At 37.4% G+C, this 22,488-nt stretch overlaps 2 protein-coding genes across 3 annotated transcripts; one reads left to right on the top strand and one right to left on the bottom strand.

Moving 5' to 3' along the window:
- Positions 1-5,887: 5,887 nt before the first annotated feature.
- Positions 5,888-6,563, top strand: LOC122080618 (BON1-associated protein 1-like). The gene has a single exon (XM_042647412.1). The coding sequence runs from the start codon at positions 5,930-5,932 to the stop codon at positions 6,518-6,520; it is 591 nt and encodes a 196-aa protein (XP_042503346.1). The 5' UTR covers positions 5,888-5,929; the 3' UTR covers positions 6,521-6,563.
- A 13,465-nt stretch (positions 6,564-20,028) lies between these two features.
- On the bottom strand, positions 20,029-21,897 carry LOC122081312 (heat stress transcription factor B-2b-like). 2 transcript variants are annotated; one of them, XM_042648381.1, is made up of 3 exons: positions 21,683-21,897; positions 21,196-21,566; positions 20,029-21,068 (listed from the first exon to the last, which is right to left on the bottom strand). In XM_042648381.1, exons 2-3 carry the CDS (start codon positions 21,445-21,447, stop codon positions 20,316-20,318), a joined length of 1,005 nt encoding a protein of 334 aa, XP_042504315.1. In that variant the 5' UTR covers positions 21,448-21,566; positions 21,683-21,897; the 3' UTR covers positions 20,029-20,315. The 2 variants fall into 2 exon arrangements, with proteins under 2 accessions (XP_042504315.1, XP_042504314.1); XM_042648380.1 differs by having other exon boundaries at positions 21,196-21,481.
- Positions 21,898-22,488: the final 591 nt, after the last annotated feature.

Here is a 22,488-nt window from a genome sequence, read left to right as displayed (position 1 = left end):
TTTACTAAAAAAAAATAAAAATTAATCTTATCAAAAACAGAAGAAAACATGAGAAAATACAAAAAACTTTTCTTTTCTTCTCTTCTAATGGTAACTAAACATACATACTTTTTTTTTTTTTCTCACCATGTCATTTCTTTTCTTTTCTAGATTTTTTTTTTCTTTTCTTTTCTTCTCTTGGCTACCAAACATAGCCTTACTTACAATTTTGAGTTGTGTGGACCGACCACTCTTCTAAATGGCCTCTTTATATAGATGATCTTGGGATTTTGGATTTGTAATTTTTTTTTTTTTATTATGTATTGGAACAATACCTTATACTAGGAGTGTCAATGACCAAGGTTAGTCCAATTAATACAGAAGTGTAGCTTGTTTATAACCGGTTGTTCTAATGCACAATATAAGCCTGGCACCAGATATTTTAGCCTAATTGTTTATATGTATATATATTTTTAATATAAATAAGATATATATATTGATATTTTTATCAATTATTGAATCTAATTAAATGTATATATATATATATATATATATCAAAATTTTAAAATCTAAGACAATTTTTTTTTGGTAGTGAAAATCTAAGACAATTAAAGCATGTTTAAGATGTTAATGATGCATTAGCTCCTTTAAGGTCTTATTCGTACTATTAGTAGAAACCCGATTAAAGCCTAAAACTCACTCAAACTGACTCGACCCGGCCCCCCCTATTGACACCCCTAGATCATACTCTTATCTCAAGCCATGAAATTGAGCTCCACCCATATTTCCAGTATACATTTGCATACATATAAAAAAAAAAAAAAAATTTAAATTAAAAACCATTCAAGAAATGTAAATAAAGCAAACCAATTGAGAAATGTGATGGCAATCGTTTCCCCTATTAAATTGTTATAGATTGTAATAAAAACTTTAGATGACATGCTGATTTGTTTGTGGGTAGATGGAGAGGAAGTTTTATATCGTGAATGCTGCATGTACACATATCCTACATTCCCACCTACTTCCATTAACAATCCATATATGGTCGGGCAGCCACCGTTTGGAGAAGAAAATAAAATGTTCCTCCTGGAGGATTAAGTTTTCATCCTCTCATGTACTCCATTATCCGATGTGGATTAATGGGCCCACCCAAGACTCCATCCGCACCCACAGTTTTTACACACAGAGAAACAGAAACAGACGGCAACGACCTTTCTTTCTCTCTTGGACTCATTCAGTACTTTTTTCTCTTCCTTTTGGTTTTGATAGAAGAATGTTTTACAACCATGGGTAATGGCTCTCACTCAACTCAAAAGATTTTCTTTTTACCTTTCATTCTTCTACTTCTTTATATAACTATGGTTCTCATTTGGGTCCCAGACAGTTCCCTCCTCTTGTTTCTAATTGTCTAGTTTCCCCCTCGTGTTTCTAATTGTCTCCTTGGGTTTATCTATAGTGGGGTCCATTTAATATTTCCTTCGGTCCATTTGCATTATTAGTCTTCATCCTAATGGATACGCACATAGCGTCATGGAATGACGTCATTCCTTACATGATCTAATACATTCCCATAAGAAAACTTTCTCCATGGATAAAACTGAGAATCAAGATTTTAGGATAATTTACAACGTTACTCCTAGAAGAATGTCAATATTATAGGAACATTTTCTCTCTTTCACCAAATTAGACTCAGACCTCCTGCCGTCAGTCTGTTATAAAATATGCCTTATATGCTGATGTCAGTTATTACATTTTTTTTTAAATACCAAAATATTCTTACTAAATATAAAGTGCCTAAAATACCCATCTAATAACTCCCCATTCCCATCCCAATCCTATCTTAACCTTCAACACTAATCATCCTTTGTTTCATCAATTTGGGATTTATTTAAGTAAGAGACTATAGAGAGAGAGAGAGAGAGAGAGAGAGAGAGGTTCCAAACTAGACCTTGCAGCACCAAAAGCATTTGAACCTCCAGTCTTCTGAGCAAAACCTAGGAAGAAGGGGTTCCAACTCTGCCACTGGTCACGCAAGTCCTGCATTTCATTTTTATCCAAACTCGTCGAAACTGGACGAAATGGATTAAAACTCGAATAGGCTCCAGCCTCCAAATCCAACGTTGACCCCACCTGCCGCGCACCTGATTGTCTCCTCACCTTTACGAGCCGAGGTTTCGAACGACGCGATGATGGTGGCACCGATGGCTTCCAAGAAGCGATGCGAGACATAGAAGGGGACGCAAAACTGGTATCAAAACTGCCCTAATTTGTATTCCCACTCATAGAAGATGCTCCATGAACAAGGTTCGGAGAGTTCATGGTCTCAGAATCGGTTATGGATGACTTCTTGATCTGACAAAAACCGTTGAAAGGGAAGAGGAAAGGAGAAGATATATTTACCTTCGAAAGGGTTAGGGTTTTTTGATTGTACTCGTCGTGTTGTTGCCGGAGTTCATAAATCTACCACCGCCAGCGACATATCTGCCTTAGAGTCATGAAATCGAACTGTTAGATAAATATCTGCCTTAGAGTTCAATCACGGGCTCTGGAAGAGAAGGTAGTACAGTTCGTCACGACGGTGAAGGTGAAGGTGAAGACGGGATGTCTAAAGACGACTTCACTTAACAACGACCGATGGCAAGGGGTCTGCATCTAATTTGGTGAAAAAGAGAGGGTGTTCCTATAATACTGGTATTCTCCAAGGGGTGGCGCTGTAAATTATCTAATTTTTTTTTTGAATGAAAGAATCAAGATTCAAATAAGAGATTAGAACAATCGAACCCATTTGTCTCTTCCACCCCTAAAGTAAAGAAAAGAAAGGGAAAAAAAAATTGTATTAATAATTTAGTGAGGAATGGTTTTCTAAGAAAGTCATTAATCTTTCCCATATTGCAGATAAAGAGATTTTAGGGGCCGATAAATAGGGTCTTAGTTCATGGTATTAGGATCGGTATTAATCATTTTCGATAGTTGAGTGTAACATTAGTAGAAAATAAAAATTCCACTTAACGAATTTGTCTAATAAGTTTCTCACGTCATTTATGGCACACTCATATTTATTGTAGTTTGTAGAAAACAAGTACAATTTTCCATCATTTTTTACATTTTTCACTTTTTTTTTGTCAAACAAACATGAATATAAGAAAAAACAATTAAAAATTAAGGTAAATAGAATTTAAGAGAAAGTATTTGTTGCTAACTGCGTAGCCCTAGCATGGGAACAATTAGATCATGCACAAGCTTCCAGGGGATGGGGGTGGTCATTTCCCTGCTCCATTTGAGATGGCACAGGGGGTGCTATCTGGAATGTTCTTTTTCACTGTAATTTAATTTGATTTACAAATTTTTATCAGTGACTATATTTGTCTAATGATTGAAACTTCTCTTTTATCTAATTGTTGAAACTTCTCCACTAACATTTTATAAAGGCACAATTGGGTGACTCTCTCATTTGGTTGAGGAAATCTCTACTTACTAGAAGTGATTTTTCACTTCTCGACTCACATCTCTTTGACATGTGTCATGCAAACAATGTATGTGAAGTGATTAGCAAAAGTATATTTAATTTCGAGTTTCGATCAGCTCCCTTGGGGAACGTCCCCTTGGGTGATTTAGACATCTATAGAAGGCCTGCCCATGAGTCAAAGGTGTTAGACCCTCTATGGATGGCTCAATCACCTTAGGGGATGTCACCCAAAGGAGCAGATCTAAACCCTTTAATTTTCCCATGATGTTAGTTCAAAATGTCGTAATCGACTTTACGGATTCAGATGTTATGTAACTCTGAGTTTACGTATTTCACACGTTTTAATGAATATAATTCTGATTACCAAAAAAAAAAAAACTCAAATCCTAAAATTGCACGTTTGCCTTGATTTTCCCACCCAAAATACTATTGCACCCAACCTTAAAGTGTCCTAGGTACCTTCCCCTATATTGCTTAACAGCCTCAAACCAATTGACGCTGCATGGATGTCACTGCTAAGACCTTTGGACGTAGACCATCTTACCACCAGTTGGAGTATTTTGAACTTTCCATCGACCTATATTTGTGTGACTTTTAAGCAAAGAAACATGAAATTTCCAATTTATTAACACGTTTTTGGTTGGCGAGAATGTTTTTGCATTCAAAGTGTTTGTGGCTTTAAGATAGCACTTGTGCACGCGTTTGATAAACTGATTGTAAAAAATGTTTTTTAATTCCGGCAAACATCCTTGGTTAAGGAATAACTAAGATTTCAAGAAATTTTAAAAAGTCTTGAGATTTTGAAGTTTTTTAGTAAGAGAAAATTTTCCTCCAACTACATGGCAAGAGTATATCCATCTAGGGTCATAAATGATTTGCCCTCCTATAGTACGAAATCAAAAATATTCTCCATTGTTCCCCATTACTCAATGCATCGCACCACCCAAAAAAAATGCATGCACCATCCAAACCTCTCGACTAATGAATACTCTCTTAACGTGAAACTACCTTTTTTCGAAGTTTTGAGTTTTGAAGGTGTGTGAATGTTTCCGAAAGAGAGTGCCAAGCATTTTCTAAAAAGTGATTACTTTTCTAGTGTTTGTTGTTCTACTTCTACTCCACGAATCCCAAATTTTTCGTTTTGTTATTGACATCCTATAGAATAGGGGTGTCAAAACCTAGACCTAACAAATAAAACCGACCGATAAAACCCGAATCGAATCAAACCGATCCTTATTGGATTGATTTTGGACTGAGATATGTTGGGACCAGCTGAAAACCGGTCCAAACCAAACCGATGAATAATCAAACCGAATGAAATCGATAGAAAAATAAATGATCATGAAATTATAAATTGGTGAATTGACCATCAATTTTTTATAATATGAGTGATAAAATTTTTTATTGTAAGGGGAATTGTTACAAATCATTGAAAGTTAGGTTATGAATAGATAAATTGATTTGTAAATTGTAATATTGCTTCCATTGACTTCTTTGTTCACTATAGAAAACTAGTTGGATAGTTAAATGAATGATTGGATAACAGGGTTCATTTGTGATTTCAATATTAGTTATTTTCTTAGTAATTTGTTATCAATTGGTTTCAATATTAGTTATCTTTCCCGTACAATGATAAACCATGATTTAATCATAAATTTAAAATGTTTTTTTAGTCAAATCTTGTCACTATAAGTTATGAATGTAAGATTCATTATGATTTAAGCCCAATAATAAACTGATCTAAACCAATATTAATTCAATATTAAAAAATAGAAATAAATCGAAACCAAGCTAGATCAAAACCAAAACTGACCGAAAACCAAAGTTCCTTAACAGATTGGTTTTAGTCTCCTTCGTTCTTAAATCGAAACTGATTCAACCTGATCAAAATCAAACTAAACCGTCTAATTGACACCCCTATTATAGAACTGCCCAAAGAGACAAGGAGACTTTACTCTCACACACAAGAGGAGGGGATTGATAGGAAAGGAGAGAAAACGGGTGACAAGAATTGAGGCACCCGCTCCTGCGCTATACACTGGTTTCACAACCCATTTTCTAATCCTTAATTCAAGTTAGAGCTTTGAGTTGACCTCGTCATTTCCAAGTCTTCCCCACACTTCTTTTCCTTATTTTCCCCAAGAAAATGGGCCTCACGCGCCTTAGATGTGAGTGGCGCAACGGACGGCCACGATCTGATACTCTTAATTAAAGGAATTTCCGCGTAATTGGAAGTGAAAGGTAACGTGGCTGTAACGTAGCTCCTGCGCCAGCGCGTAATCGAAGTTAAAAGGTTTGGAATTCGAATCACAATGACATTTTTGGCAACTAAACTCCGCCGCGTAAGCTTCCTAATCCGGCCTTCTTCACTTCTTCCTTCCCCTCTTGCAGCGTTGTTTTCCCTATATATTTATTGGGTTAGAGATACTCACACTATATAGTAAGTAAGAGAAGTCTTAAGAGACAAGAAGCTTTTTATCAAACATGGAGAAGAAGGCAACAAGTTCTTTGGAGATCACCATTATCTCTGCGGAAGGCTTACGCCTCAACGGGAGATCTGTAAGGAAGAACATATTCGTGATCGTAAGAGCTGACTCACGTAACCAGAGGTCGACAAGCTTGGAAAAGGGAGAAGGAAGAAACCCATCATGGAACCAGAAGCTAGAGCCGCCGCTGCCTTTACCCAATTCGGTTCAGTCGTTGATTACGTTGGAGGTGCAATGCAAGACGTCTTCAGGAGGAGTCAGGACTGTTGGAACTTCAAAGATTCCAATCTCAGATTTCATGGCAGACTATACGCCGCCACAGTATCTGCATTTCCTTAGTTACCGCTTGAGAGATCGGAATGGTGAACGTAATGGTATCATTAACTTCTCCGTCAGGACTCTCGGCTCGCAAAGCGCCTTTGCAGCTTGGCCCGTTCTGCCGCCTCAGCCTTTAGGTTTTCCGGCCGCCGCGAATCAGAAGTTCAGTGCTGCTAGTGGGAGTGGGAGTGGGAGTGGGAGTGGAACAGCCCTTGGTGTTCCAGTTCCAATGCCCTACAAGTTCGGGTCCGGGCACGGGTATGGGGTGTAATGGTTGCTGACGCATCAATCCTGTTTTATCAAAAAATTTATTTATTTATTTATTTTTTGTTTCTGCTTTTTAGCCAAACTTTGTGCATTCGGCATTTCTGAACAAATTAACAGATATCTATATATGCAATTAGGGGTGTCAATTAGGCAGGTTAGTTCCATTCGATTTTACTTGTGTGAGAGAATAGGTGAACCAGAAATTAAACTAATAAGGGAAGCAGATTCATTAATTTTGGTTGTTTTTGGTGCAATCGTTTCGATTTCTTATTGATTTCTCTTTATTAATTTGTTATGAGTTTGATATCTGGCTCAATTTACCATGTATATATACACACAAAATTATGGAGAAAAAGAGGGGGGGGGGTTTAATATGTTTTTTATGGTAATTGATCCAGCTGATTCTTTCCACTGATGAAATTAATGATTTTTAAAACGTTGCCACCTGATTTTCCAACATGGAATCAATGATATTTAAATCTTGACTTTGTTTCGGATTATTTAAATTTTGACTTTGCATACCTTCTAAATAAAATAACATTTTAATCTTACTAAAGCAAAAAAGTAGTGCCAATCTGAAGATAGTATAAAAGAAATGTTGCAACTTATTTTATAACAACCAAAGTGACAAATAGATTAATTCTTAATTTTATATACATATTAATCTAAAATTTGAAAAAAAAAATTTAGATTGAGGCGGGGATGGAGCGAGAGTTGGAGAAGGAGATGTGGTGAGAGAGAGAGAGAGAAAGGCTTGTCAGCCTTCACCGTGATAGTGAGTAACCGATTGATGCATCCAAAACAATTGGACAATTAAAATTTATCTTAAAATAGATCAACAATTGATATTTAATGTCTTGTTTACAACTTCCGGACGCTGAAACGCTGCCACCATTCACCCTAAAAAAAAAATATATATTTTAAATTTATATACTCCTTGGCGGCTTTCTATGGTCATAGTCTTGAATTAAACTACATTGAACTTTACTGCTCGCAAGATTGTGACTTGTGAGTCTTAGTTGTCTTTTCTAGGAAATATTCCCTGCCCATTTTATACGGGCAGCTGTTTCCTACAAGGTCTACCACGGAAGAATGACCCAAGTATCGGTACACGCTCATTAGATTTGAGCCAAGATTGACCCCAAATAAATATCCACCACAAGACTCAAGCGAGTTGCGTTCCTCTCCACCAACGTTCACCAAAATGTATGGTTCTACTCAAAGAATCATTTTGGATACAACTGCTCGCATTGTCAGAAGACGAAACTTCCATTCTTTCATATTTCGAGAAAAATGATCTATTGTTTCTAGTTTCCCTTCCCATTAAAATGAAGGGAGAAAATATTAAGATGAAATTTCTCTGTCACCTTAGTTGTAGGAATTTTTTTACCCTGACACTCTTGGTCAAAGAAATAGAACCTTGAAAAGTATGAGTATTTTGAAAAATACTATATCTCAGAAAGGTATTTATGAACCCAAAGAAATGATGAATTATTCCGTTTCCTTAACTACAAGCATAAGAGGAAAGTTGCTACATCCCATGTAGCAGCGAATTTTTTTCCCGTTTTGGTGATTAAATTTGCATCCACCCATGTTCAAATATCTGCTGTGGACTAATGGGCCACAGGCCCACAGACCCAAGACTCCTCAACTCAAGTCGATCACTTTTTTCCTTTTCCCTTTCATTCTTTCTTTATGTAACTAAGGTCTATGGGCCTCATTCGGGTCCTCTTGTTTCTAAATATTGTCTCCTATATATGGGTTATCCACTATCGGTGGGGCCCAAAATTAATATATCTTTTGGCATAGTAACAAGCCCACATAGACGTTTACGTAACGCACGCGCACGCCTGGGCCATAGCCTAGCTGTTTGGCACAGAAAAAGGTCTTCTCCAATTAATTGAATGTTTAATTAATGATTCAATGGCCGGTAGATTCAGCCGTTGCATTACTAATTGGGCGCTCAATTAATTGAAAAGAAGTTGAATCCAACACGACACTGCTTAATTGAAAGTGTATCCGAGCAAACCAGTTATAATGGCTCCATCTCAATGCCTGCCTCTTGTTGGACAGGGTTGAGGATCCTGATCTTCACCAATGGCAGCTGAATTGCCAAGAAAAGTATGCAGCAGCTGGGGGGACCTGACACACACCCCCAACACATAGTTGAGTCCTCCCTCCCAGCCATCAAATGACTCTTTGAGTAGCCCAACCATTGGAGATGAGCCCGATGCATCGAAAATACCCACATAATGTTTCTCGTGCTATTCTCCTAATACCATCAAAAGTCCTAGGTCTCCCTTGATTCCTTTACGGTGGCTGAAAGAATACTCTCCCTAAGAAATTGGAGAGTATTGGATCCATGAGAAGGGAAACTATTAAAAAAATGGGGGCAGATGGAATTAAGGAACAGTGTTTGCTCCCAGGATGCATAGTCCTCACACTAGCATAAGACCAATAGAAGCACCCACAATCATCAAGGGGGTGTCATCTCACTGTCTCATGTGAGAGGGCATAGGTGGCACTGCTAGGCAAAGTTCTTTTTCCCATAATTTAATTTTATGTAAAAGATCTCTGCCATTTCATTTCCCACGCCAAGACACAGTTGGACATGTAAATACACAAGGTGCACAGGGGCAGTTAGGTATGGGAACGGGACAATTAGAGTTCTCTTGCCCTTTAATTTTTTCATAAGATTATCATATTTAATTTGATTTATAAAACTTGTTAAAGATGTGAAGGATTACCTTTTGAATTTCTCGTACAATTTGATTTATACACATGGAATTCATCATCTAGTTTTTTCTTCTGTGGATTTCATGTGTGTATAGTAATCTCGTATAAGAATAATTCTTATACAAAAACCGGATCCACTCTCGCCTTGAAACTGCATATGGGCATCGGAGGGAACCCTCCCACTAATTTAATTACCTTAATTATATATTCAACAATTTCATAAGTTTTTGAGGAGGCCTAATTAACCTGGCATCTTATAGATGGATTGGGCTCTAATTAAGCTCATTTTAAGAATGGAATTGAGTCTGGAAAAACATGTTACACAAAATATCATATTGCTCAACCCGGCTGAAATTGCCTAAGCTTTTTTTTTTTTCCTTTTTTTTGAAAAAAAAAGCTACTCGCTTGTGTCCCTCCACATCCAGAAACAGCAAGACATGAAAAGACCATGCCAACCCTGTCCCACCATGCGTTGAAGATTCTTTCGTTCTCTCCTATAGACCCACAAGTTGTCGAGTTTTTGTACGAGCAATGTAGCATTCTTTTTCCATTTTTTTTTTTTATAAAGATATACTTGCATTTACATTTTTCAATAACCACTCGATGGGGGAGGGGTTCTCTAGTATGTTTTGAGGAATTGATCCTATCGGTATCAGCCTTGATCGATACAGTATCATTTTTTTGGTAAGAGACCGATATTCGATACCAACAAAGGGTAAAAAAATTAATATATATATATATATATATATATATTTTAACTGAACCACTAGTGTATTTTTGTCTCATCTAGTCCGATCCAAATTAAGATTGGATTCGTATTGACCTTGACCGATCACAACCCTGATTTTGTCTTCCCAAACCTTAGTTTTGGGGTCATTTTCTTCTAATCACGCAGTGAACCTCACCGTGCAATCAAGGGAAACTTCTTCCATAAAAATATACTACCTACAACCATCAGTTGGAGTACTTAGAAGTTTCCATCTACCCATATACGTGTGGCTTCCTTAAAAAAAAAAATAATAATAAATAATAATAATAATAATAATATATGGCTTTTAAGCAAAGGAACATGGAATTTCCTATTCATGATACATTTGCATGACGATTATGTTTATGCCTTAAAGGGTTTGTGGTCATTTTCATGCTCTTAGAAAGCAATTGTGCGCCCACGTTTTGACAAACTGTAAAAAGTGTTCTTAAATCATCCCAAACATCCTCAGTTAAGGATGAGTTATGATCTCACAAAATTTCAAAAAAATCATAATATTCTAGAGATTTTGAGTAAGAGAAAGTTTTCCTCTATCATAGGTGATGAAGCAAAAATATATATACTCATTTAGAATAAAAAAATGCTTTGCTATCCTATACTATGAAGTTAATAATATTCTTCACTATTCCTCTTGTACACCATCCAAACCCCTCAGTTAAGGAATTCTTCCTTACCGTGGGTAAAGGGAAATTGTTCCCTTTTTGAGTATTATGATTTCAACATCTTCAAATGCGTGTGAAAGCCTATGGAGGAGAGTGCCAAACATTTTCGAAAAATGAACTGGCATATCTAATAAGTACTTTTCAGGTGTTTGTCGATCTACTCCTACTCTCTTGGACCAAGGGTCAATGTCAAGCCCAATTCGATTCAGATTGTAATCAGCTTGAATGGGTCTGAAAAATCCTTTGAATTGATAGATCCGAGAAATATTCCAATGATTCTAGTGTTTTTTATCTAACAATGTTGGAGTTTAAGTTTCAAAACAATAAGTCTCTTCCTTTTGTTCAAAACTCGTTGGTACTAGTAAAGCATGTGAGTTAAACTTTATTCTTTGGTACTAGTAAAACATGTGAACTAAAGTTTAGTTCCACATTGGAAACTTGTAAAAGTTTCCATGGGTATATATATGAATGTATCTTAAGGGTGTAAACCCTTTGGGAAGGTACTCTACCTTGTCATGTGGGGTCGGTCGGGTGTGGGATTGGGTCAATGTCTACTATATTCTATACTGCTTAGGAAGAAAAAACCTGTCTAAATGTAAAGAACACAAGTGGAAAAGGGCTTTTTTCTCCACAAAGAAACCATTTTTCAGAGGGGAAAAAAAAAAAAGGAAACCAATTTTCTAATCCTTTATTCAAGTTACACCTTTGGGTCCTAGTCAATTCTAGTTTTCCCTACTCATTTCTTCATGTTCTTCAGATTTGACGGTTTACGCGCATCGGGTGTGAGTGGCGCAATGGATGGTTAGATCCCACAGAAACCCATCTAGGGTATCTAAGTAAGGCAGGACCTACTATCTCTCCTACCATGGAAATGCGGCGGCACTTTCCACGTATTATAAAGAATCAAAATGTCTCAGCAACGACGAGGCATTCACCATGAGATTTCTTGTCTAAATTTTATTTTATTTATTTTATTTTTTTTATTTTTTTTGAAAAATGGTTTCTTCGTGGGGTAGCAGCCAAGTTTTCCTGCTTGCCATGGTAGCAACCATGGAAATAAAATATCATAGATAGATTGGAAAATTTCATCTTAAAGAGGGTATTTTTCACTCAAAAAGGATTGGCCATTTTTCGTCGGTAACAGTTAATTTGTCTTATGATCTCTACATCAAACACATGGAATGTGAAATAATCGATCCACCCACACAAAATAAAAAATGATAAAAATAATACGAGCTGATCAAGTCCTCAACCCGTACAAGAATCATTTTCGTACGAGACCCTAATCCACATTAAAAAATAAGAGTCACTATTGATGTTACTTGTACGCGTTCACTCGTCCTTGACTCTTGATATAGGCACTACCCCACACGAAACACTTTTTTTTGTTTTTCTTCTAATGTTATCTCTAAGGTTTTTATTTTAATATTTAGAATGTATGGACCATTCATAAACATCTGATGTGATTGGCAATAACGTGTTCAATTCGGTAGTTGAACAGCTACTATACATAACATAAGAACTAAACAACGTTCCACGAACCTTGCTTGCGCGTGGAAGCGGAAAATTCAGAAACCCCGTACGTCTCTTCTTCCTCCCTTCTTCACTTCTTCCTTCGCAATTATTTTCCCCTATATATTGGGTTAGAGATACTCACACTATATAGCAAGCAAGAGAAGTCTTAAGAAGCATTTTATCAAACATGGAGAAGGCAACAAGTTCTTTGGAGATCACCATTATCTCTGCGGAAGGCTTACGCCTCAACGGAAGATCTATAAGGAAGAACATATTCGTGATCGTAAGAGCGGACTCCACGTGAACAAGAGGTCGACAAACTTGGAAGGGAGAAGGAGCAACCATCATCGGCAACCAGAAGCTAGAGCCGCGCTGCCTTTACCCAATTCGTTTCAGGTCGTGATTACGGTGGAGGTTGCAAATGCAAGACCGACTCATGGAGGAGTCAGACTGTTGGAACTTCAAGATTCCAAAATCTCAGATTTTTCAATGGGAGACCTATACGCCGCCACAGTATCTGCAACTTCCTCAGTTACAGCTTGAGAGATCGGAATGGTAACGTAACGGTATCATTAATTTCTCCGTCAAGACGCTCCGATCGCAAAGTGCCTTTGCAGCTTGGCCCGTTCTGCGCCGCCCAAAACTTGTAGGTTTCCGGCTGCCGCGAATCAGAAGTTCAGTGCTGCTAGTGGGAGTGGGAGTGGAACAGCCCTTGGTGTTCCAGTTCCAGTGCCCTACAAGTTCGGGTCCGGGCCATGGGTAGGGGCTGTAATTGTTGCTGCCACATCAGCCTGTTCCCATTTTTTTTTTTTTTGGTAATGCTGTTGTATATATGCACAAAATTATGAGAAAAAAATAGATTTTTTATTAAATTTTGAGTTGATACCAAGTTCTTGTTGATTTGGTTTTAGTTCCACAATATCTAAATCCGAAATTGATCTAGAATGCATTTGATAATCATTTAGAAAAATATTTCTGACGTTTTTTGGTTCCCAAGCGTTTGGTGTCAACTTGGTGTCTTTCGATTTTTTCGGAATGAAAAGGGAAAAAAAAATGCTAGAAACGTAAAATGATGGAATGCAGAATCTTGTTCCGTCATTTCAGTTTCGTTTCAAATACAAAAAAGTGAGCAACTAGGGTAATTGATCCTGAAACAATTTTATCAAACACCATATTTTTATTTTAAAATGGTATTTTAACATAGAAATTGAAAATTCTGTTTTTCACACGAAACATGAATGACTGCCAAACACAACCCTAATAAATCTTATTTTGTTTCGAACTGTTTAGGATCAGTTCCGTCTAGTTTCTTGCCAAATTTTGACTATTTTTCACTAATTTTTAGTGATTTACTCAGGGCCGTTGATAAAGTTTCAAGAAACTTGTTTCTATCGTTTCTGTGTCCAAAAGCTGCAAAAACGAAACAAAAAGTGTTTGATAAAATTATTTCATTTTACTTGTTTTTAGAAATAAAAATTGAAATTTCTACCTATTTATGGTTCAAGAAACGACCCAAACGAAACAAGTTACCATTTCTGAAAATGACTCATGGTCATTCTTTCGCTGGTTACTATCGACTTACATTTTTTCCCCAGAAACAATTGATAGACATTATCAAACACATCAATTCCCCATTTTTTTTTTTTTTTTTTTTTTTTTTTTTTTTTTTTTTTTCTAGAAAAAAACGAAAAATTTATGTCTATCATTCTGAAGACAGAACGGGCGCCTTAAAAAAATTTTTTTGATGGCTGAACATTTTTTGACGTTTTTTTTTTTTCATTTTTTTTTTTTTTTTTAATTATTAGGTAAATTCAAGCGATGCTATGGTAATATCGAATGATATTTCCCAAAAAACAAACCGTGGGATTTTTTTTTTTTTTTTTTTTTTTTTTTTTTTTTTTTTTTTTTTTTTAAACAATTTAAAACCAGTGGTTGAGACATGATTTTCCATAACAATGAATCAAATGAATTCAACTTGACTTGTCCAAACTTTGCGTATTTAAGGGTGAGCATTGAAATCATCTACTACGTTTTAGGGCGCTAAAGCAGAAAAGGTCAGAGGACAATGGTGACCGCGTAGATTCGGATAAGTAGATTTCTACTTGCTCTCTTCCAAGAAGAACAGAAGTGGTAGTTGAAGTGGCTTTAAAACTTCTTCTGGCCTGACTAAGCAATGCGAAATGAAAAGATTAAAGGACATGATTGGGATGAAAAAAAAAAAAAAAAAAAAAAAGAGAGAGAAAGAAAACTCTTTCAAAATGAAAAGGAAAACCCACAAGCCTTTAGCCTAAGAAAATCTCCACTATAATAATAATGGGAATTCAAGTTTTCTCGAGACACTGCTAGAACAATGACTCCTCTTAGATAACAACTTCTTGAAACAGTACTATAGGCTAAAGAAGAAATAATTCTTAGAAAACAAGACATTTCTCACCTTACAAAGTGACTTCACAAGATACAACACTCTCACCTTAATATTAATGCACAAACAAAAAATTATTGTTACTGCCAAGTGCCATAGTGCACTCCTTAATTGTGATCATGTCTCTACTTCTCACTTACTGAGTTTACCAAAAAACATCTCACTCTGAGCACCTTCTTCTGAATGAAACTTGACTTTTACGTGAATTGCAACCCTGGTAGTAATATGGAGAGCGGAATCTCAGAGATAGCGACGGAAAATAACACTTTAGGAGGGTATTAGCGGCGCTTCACATTGCATAAGTAAGAAGGAAGCGGGCAACCCTCGAAAATGTCCCCTGTAGATTCGTTTGTCGTTGGGGCTAAGCAGCAAAGAAGAAAATCCTTCCACCCCTAGGGTGACCGTAGATCATCAGAACGAGGCGATCCAAAGGCCCACTTTCGCCCATATTTGAGTAAGCTAATAGTAGACTAAACATAATTTTGGTTTTCTTATTGGATGCGCAATCGCACTTTACTTACTCTAAAGGGTGTACTAGCCGTTGCTTGGTTTTGGCGTGTTAGCGCTCAAGACTTACTTCTTTGCTGAGGGAATAGATTCTTTGCTCCCATGCCCCAATCGGAAACTTACAAACTACTGCCATTTTCCTTGAAACACCTCTTTTCCACACGGTTTTGGGAATTAGATCAAATTAAATTTTTGTAGTCATGTTCAATCCCAATTCTTGACCAATACCATATCTACAAATGAAAGATAATGAAGTTAAAAAACAATTTTTTAATGGCAACCAAGGATATCTCTCTCCAATGGGATCAGATTAATATCAACCCTGTCCGATATCGTGAACTTAAACCCTGCTCCCACATATAAATCTTAGTCACGATGTCCATTTGCAACGACTTATTATGAGAGTCAAAGCCAACTTGGCGTATGCAATCCTCTTGGAAATTTGTTTATGATCATCTTGACAGCAACAATGTTAGGAAGAATAATCTTTTTTAATATACCAGCGGTATACCTAATCTCCTTCAATAGTTCAAATTAATTTTATACAAAGACCAGTGTGGATAGACAAAGGCTACATATATATTTCAATGCTGAGTCTTACCAAAACTGGCGGCTAATGGTAATACACCACAATCCTAAATTCCTAATTGACGGCAACGCAGCCCCTTTTCTTCAACAAAGCCTTTAACTACTTCAATATAATAGTTAATTATACAAAGAGAGGCAGCGTAGTGAAGCCATGAGAGGTAGAGGACACCAAACTTAACTTGAAAACGATGGGTGGAAAGAGACAGCTTGGGTGGGTCCTAGATTTTCGGAGAATCCAAAGTGATTCAGTCAGCTCAGCCGCTATTGTCCACCTCTTCAGTCTTCCCCCAAGAGGCCAAGAGCTCAAAATACTTCTCAGAGAAAATTTCTCTTCACCCTTCTCGGTGGGTGAAGAGAATCCCACCACTCTGATCTCATATTTTTTTTCTCAAATTACGCCAAGGTCTGAAATACCCATAGCATTATTGTAGGAGTTTCATCCAATTATCAAAAATAATGGATGAAGTGATCCTCCAACCAACCATCAAAAGTGATGGATGAAATGATTCTCTCTTCATCTTAAACAAGTCTCCTTTGCTAGAATTGAATGAATGCCAAAGACCTTAGGCAAATCCAAAGAAAATTTTCTCATACTCACCATAGAATATTTTTAGATCCCAATACATCCCATACCAGATAGCTGTTAAGAAACACAATAGAAAACCGTCCCGGCCCCTTTCCCTTTCCCTTTTCGTCACTCACCTGGCCCCTCTCTCTCCCTCTCCTTACCCCATAAAAAATCTAGATATGGAATCTAACACCCTGTTCTTTGTAGCCACCGATTCTTCTTTGCTTATCCAGAGACATTGCAACCTCACTACTGGAGGCCTTATTTCTATTGCGTATAGGACCCATGACAGTTGCCAAACTCTCCAGTACTTGCATGTTCCTACTACCGGAGCCTCTACCACTCTCTCCTTGATGCCATTTTTGGTTATTGTTGTCATTGTTGCATTTCTTTTAGTACAGTTTCTTGCACCTCTTTCGGATCTGATTCCGACAAGTGGGTGAGACCATTTGAGTCACCCGAGAGCCTCTTCCATGGTAGCTGACCTTTATGAGTCGAGAGAGGAAGTGTGTGTTTGTGTGTTGGAGGCACTGCTGGGGAGAGCGGATCAGTTTCGATCCATATCCATACATGGCATCTTCTCCTATTGTAGATTACATGTATGTGGATGATCAATATCATATGAAAACCTGATTTACTTTCGTTCGAGGGTGTCATGGTGGAGTTCAGGTTTTGCCTTTTGGGGTTATGAAGGTTGAATAACCTATGGAAAGGGTGTTAATTGGTTTGGTTTTAGTGCATATGATACAGTTCAGTTCGGTTCACATTTATTTAGTTGAAACCAAAATTGAACTATTTACCAAATGGTTTCACGATTTTTAAACGGTTTTGATCGTGGTTTAATCCATATAGTTTCTAAACAGTTAGCAATTAGTTTGTTAGTTTATTCGCATGTTTACTGAAATTTACTTTTGTTGATAAACGCTTCAATCTTGTATCAAATTAAATGAGGTACTGAAGAAGTAAGGATTTAACTACATAACTACGTACATAATAGAAGTAAACTATTGAATAAACTGTTGGACAATCTCTATGATCCTTAATTCTTCCCTAAACTAAACCCATCATGTTTCGTTAAAATAACCAAACAACCAAGCAAAAGAAAATATTACATGGAGAAAATGAAATACAAACAAAGCTTCTAATGAATGAACACAACTTATCGTTAGTGTTCCAAAGTTAAATAGTATGAAGCGTTGAAAACACATAAGTTAACCCTTTATTCTTAAATCGCTATACGGGTTAAATGGGTCAGTTTTGATGGTGTAATCATTCGATTTTCACGGTGTCAATTCGATTTGAAACCGACGGGTTAACCGATTAAAACCAAATTGACACATTTAACTAATCGATCTTAAACTTAAAACCAAAACCGAACCATTTACTAAACAGTTTTACATTTTCAATGTAAACGGTTCAATTCAATTTCGGTAACAATTACGATTTCAAATTCACATCCTTAAACCTACCTACTATTCACGCTATGGCTCCGTCTCCTCCGGTGGTTCTGAAACCTTCACTCTTTCACTTGACCTCTGATCGGCTGGTGGATGTATCCACCAATCTGTATTAACATATTTGTTAAATTACGATACAAATATCAATATCTTTGAGTCCAAATCCATTCGAGACAACTGATACTAACCAATAGGATAAGTATCAAATCAATACCAATTAGTATCCAGTACTTAAAACCATGCTACTTTACTATATATTTGTTTATATTTAAATTTATGGGGTCGAATTGAGGCAAAGGGATGTACTCCCAATCCACCCCATTCCACACACCTATCAACCAGCAATGAACAATCTTTTTTTTTTTTTTTTTTTTCCTTCTTCTTTCCGGATAGAACGGTCTGATTTCTCATCCACTAACTTTTAACGGTTAGATGTAAGAATGTGAATTTAATCCGAATTATATCCAAATCGATTTCATCCAATCATTTATACCAAAACTGTGAAACTATTTATTAAATAATTTGATCTTAACTTTAAAATTAAAATCATAATTGATTTTAATTTTAAAATTTAAATCATTGATAAACCATTAACTTATATATCCAATATTAAGTTTATATATATTTCAATAAAAAATAAATAAATTTACATCAAACAACTATTAAGAGAAAAACATATAACAATAAAAAAAATGTAAAAATAAAAAATTCAATTTAATGTTACAATTTATATCCATTTCACTGAATGAAATTATTTGGATAAAAATTAAAAATCATTTAAACCAAAACCGTTTATAAAAAATTTCCACGATTTTAATATATAAAACTAGGGCGAGTGGTAGCAGCACGTACGTGTTGCAATCTTATTTTCACTTACTTTAAATATAAACCGTCCATTTAATAAGAATTAATCTAAACCATCAAATAATTTTTTATATTGTAATCGGTTCCCAGTTTTTAGGGTGGAAAAATCAGGTTATTCTTATATTTAACCTGTTGTGATGGTCACGGAATGGTGAATGTAACTACCCCAACTTCCTCCCTTCCAAATAATAAGGAAGAGTGGGATAATGACAGTTGGTCTCTCTCTCTCTCTCTCTCTCTCTCTCTCTCTCTCTCTCTTCCCTTTAAGATTCAGACCTTACCAAGAATCAGATCAGTTTCTTCGCCCTAACAATTCCACCTAACCTGTTTGAGAGAGGATCTGAACATTCACAATCTTACAATCTCTTAACTACAAGATCAGAACTTCCATATCTAAAGTTTTCAGGACAATCAAAAATCTATTCACAAGAGGAGAGAAAGAAGTTTGGTCGAAATTTGAGGGAGTGCAGATTCACACAGAGAGGAGAGCGTGAGAGAGCGAGAGGAGAGAGAGGGAATAATTAGGGATGACTAGCTGTCACCATCACAGCCGGTGTTCGATAAAAGGAGAGAGAAACGTTTCAATGGTTCAGATTATTTGTGGTTAAATCCACGGTTATCCACAAAGAACGTTTTGAAAACAGTATTTACACGTACGTTCCGCGACCTTTTTGCCATAAAACTATTTATTATATAATTCAATTTTAATTTTGCTTAAAAAATCTTACATCAAATTAAATCTGACCATCAACATCAAAACCGTTTGATTCGAACCATCTAACATCAAAACCAAACAGATAACACCCTTTGATGGAACTCCCAGAACGTGGCAACGGCACAAGAAGTTATGAGATCACATTGCTGGATTTCTGCTTTTTCCGAAAAAAAATATTGTAAAAATCAATCACAGAGGGACGATGCTGTCGGACTCTTAAATTACCTTTTAAACTCTCCTGTATAAAATACTTGGGCACAGGAGAGGATCCAGGTTCCAGCCACGTCTCTCATTCCTGGTTTGATTCATTGGTACCTATCCTATATAATGTTGCCTTCATCCTTTTTCTGCCCCTTTTTAATTATTTTATTATTACTTAATTTTTTATTAACCAGGAAAGCGCTTTTTGCTTTTTTAGTTTTAGATCTCCTTATCCTATTTGTCGCTTTCCTTCGCAAACTCTCTCGAACACTCGAAGCCAGTCGAAGGTGCGAGGTGTCGTCTTCTGTTTTCCTATATAGTTCTTTCTACGTGGTTCCAACTTACAGTAACGTGCGGGCCACTAGTAAGTTCGCGCCTGGCGTGCGGCAACCTCCCTCGGCCGCGCCGCACGAGCCCCCCACCCAATCAGGGTAGGAATCCACAGCCGCTAGCTATAAACAAAACAAAGACAGGAAACTTATGATGCTAACCATTTTTTTACAATGGATGAAAGGATGAAAAAACTGGTAATTTGCCTTCACAACCAGATTTTACAGACCAATCCCAGCGTTCAAATTCTTACATTCTCTTCTTTGAATTTAAACGCCCGAAAGTGAAGAAGAGTTGAAATCAAAAAAGAAAATCAGAATATATATAAGCAATAAGAAGTTAAGGCTGGAGAAGTTTCTTGATTTACCCAGATAGAGGTTGACGAAAACACATGATCCCCCCGTGTGATTCGCATGTGCACATCTCCTCATACGGGGACACCAAATCTGTTCCGTCCTCTCTAATCTACCATGACAATCTTCTGTCAATTACAAACCCTGTGGTTAGGTCGGCGACAGTTTTTGGCCAAGGATGGTCCCGATGAACAGAGTTCTGATCTAACGGTTCTGATTTCACCTCAGACCCCTGTCGTTGTTGTTGTTGCTTGTGCTGGTGCTGGTGCTGGTGCTGGTGCTGGTGCTCTTGATCCTGCACCTCGTCACACCCTCGCACACGTTTCACTCCTATGGGAACACCGAATAACCGTGCACTCATCTCGTCATCGGACTTCACTCGGCTCTGACTCACTCCAGCAATGGCATCAGATTCCTCTGCAAGCCGCTTCGCCGGCAACAATTCAAGCGGTTTCTCAGTCAGGAAACCACCATTCTCTTGCTGTGAAGAAGCATACTTGGTCACTAAAACAAAGATGTTGTTGCAGAGGCTCTTAATCTGCGTCAGTTCATGTGAAAGCTGTATATTTATATTTCTCAACCGCTCGTTCTCGTCCAGAAGCTCAGCGGTAGTGGTACAGCTCGTAAGGCGACAAGTAGCAGTAACCATGGTTGGTGTTGAGTTCGAGGAGAGAACCTGTTCTTCGCCGGAGTTTGTTGGAGACCCCGGTAGAACCGTTTGTCCCGCTGCTGGTGGTGTCACGGCTGATGCGGTTGCCGCCGGTGAGATCTTTCGCCGGTGTATGTCACATAGAAGCTTCTTCTCTCCTCTGCGGAAGCAATCGTTTGCAAATTCCCAACGATCAGGAATGATTTTCCTAAATCCCTGTACAATTTGGTTCCGAAAGCGAATAATATTAAAATATTAAAAAATAAAATAATAATGAATACACTTTTTAAATAAGTGATGAAAAGGAAGAACCATGGATAGAGATAAGAGACAGATTACTCACGTAGGTATTGAGTTGTCTAACAAAACTTGAGAAGTTATTGTGCTTGAAGTATTTTGGGAGCAGATCTCTTGCGAACTCGGCCGGTCTCCAGACTATGAAAGTGGAACCATCTTCGTTCCAGGAAATAACGTCGTCTATGGCAGGATCGTCGACAAGTTGATAGGTTTTTGTCAGGAAAGGCGTTGGCAGAGATCTGTGAGCGTCACCAGTGGTGGTTGCTTCGCCGATCTGTTCACCCGGTGGGAGAGCCATAGCTTCTGATCAATCCCAATTCTCACCCTAACATCTAGAACACGTCACAGACATTAAGACGGAGAGGAATATTATGATTCACTTCCTTCCCTATTAATCCAACCCATCAAACTCGCAGACTTGAGGTATTTTCAGATCAGGAAAAGAAAATTAGATAAGAAAAAACTGCAAACACAAGGAAACTAGACAAATTAAACGAAACCTATCACGAAATAAATAAAAGTTCAAAGATTACCTCGAAAAAATTAGTGGAAATCGAATGAGATTCCTCCAGCATAAGGGGAAATTTCCGGCGATAAAGCTTCGGAACGCCGGATCTTCAACCACAGAACGAGGGAGAGAAGTGCTCCACCTGTGAGAGAGAGAGTTTTTGTTCTTTCTAGAAGCTTCGCAGTGGATTAAATATGAGAAGATAAATGGAAAAGAAAGAAATAAAGAAAGGGTGCCCCCCACCACAACAGCAGACAAGGAGAGAGAGAGAGAGAGAGAATACGAGAAACTACTCTTCTCGCAATTTCTTTTCCAGAAGCTTCACCCGGTGCTTCCGTGGGGTTTAAAAATGTACTTTGTCCACGTGTCGGTAGGAACGAGAAGGTTGACAGACATCGCGCTTTTGGAACCCCGTCGAGATAAGGTTAGTGGAATTACTCTGGAACCATCTAAGGTAGCGGGAAGTGTACGGGATTAGAAGAGGAAGAGGACAAACCAAAAATATTCACAAAGAATGAACCATGATTTCAAGATACCAGAATCGTTACCCAAGAGAAACAGAAAATGTTAAGATATCGGCATTGGTCTCGGAGAGGGTCGATACCGATCTGATCCGATCTAGATAGGCCTGTACCGGCCTAAATATCTAAAATCACCCTGGTTTTCATACTAAAAAACTGATTTTTTTAACCTTATTACCCTTCGCCTATATCGATCTAACAACACAGTATTTACCCCGACTTGGGATCGGACAGGGCTGATGCCAATCCCTATTCCTCAAATGGTGGAATGAATTATCTTTTTAAACTCGGAACATTATCTGGGACCTGG

Source organism: Macadamia integrifolia, chromosome 6, assembly GCF_013358625.1.
Source record: "Macadamia integrifolia cultivar HAES 741 chromosome 6, SCU_Mint_v3, whole genome shotgun sequence".
Taxonomy (NCBI): Eukaryota; Viridiplantae; Streptophyta; class Magnoliopsida; order Proteales; family Proteaceae; genus Macadamia; species Macadamia integrifolia.
The sequence above is the reverse complement of the archived record's forward strand: the minus strand, read 5'-3'. Positions and strand labels throughout refer to the sequence as shown.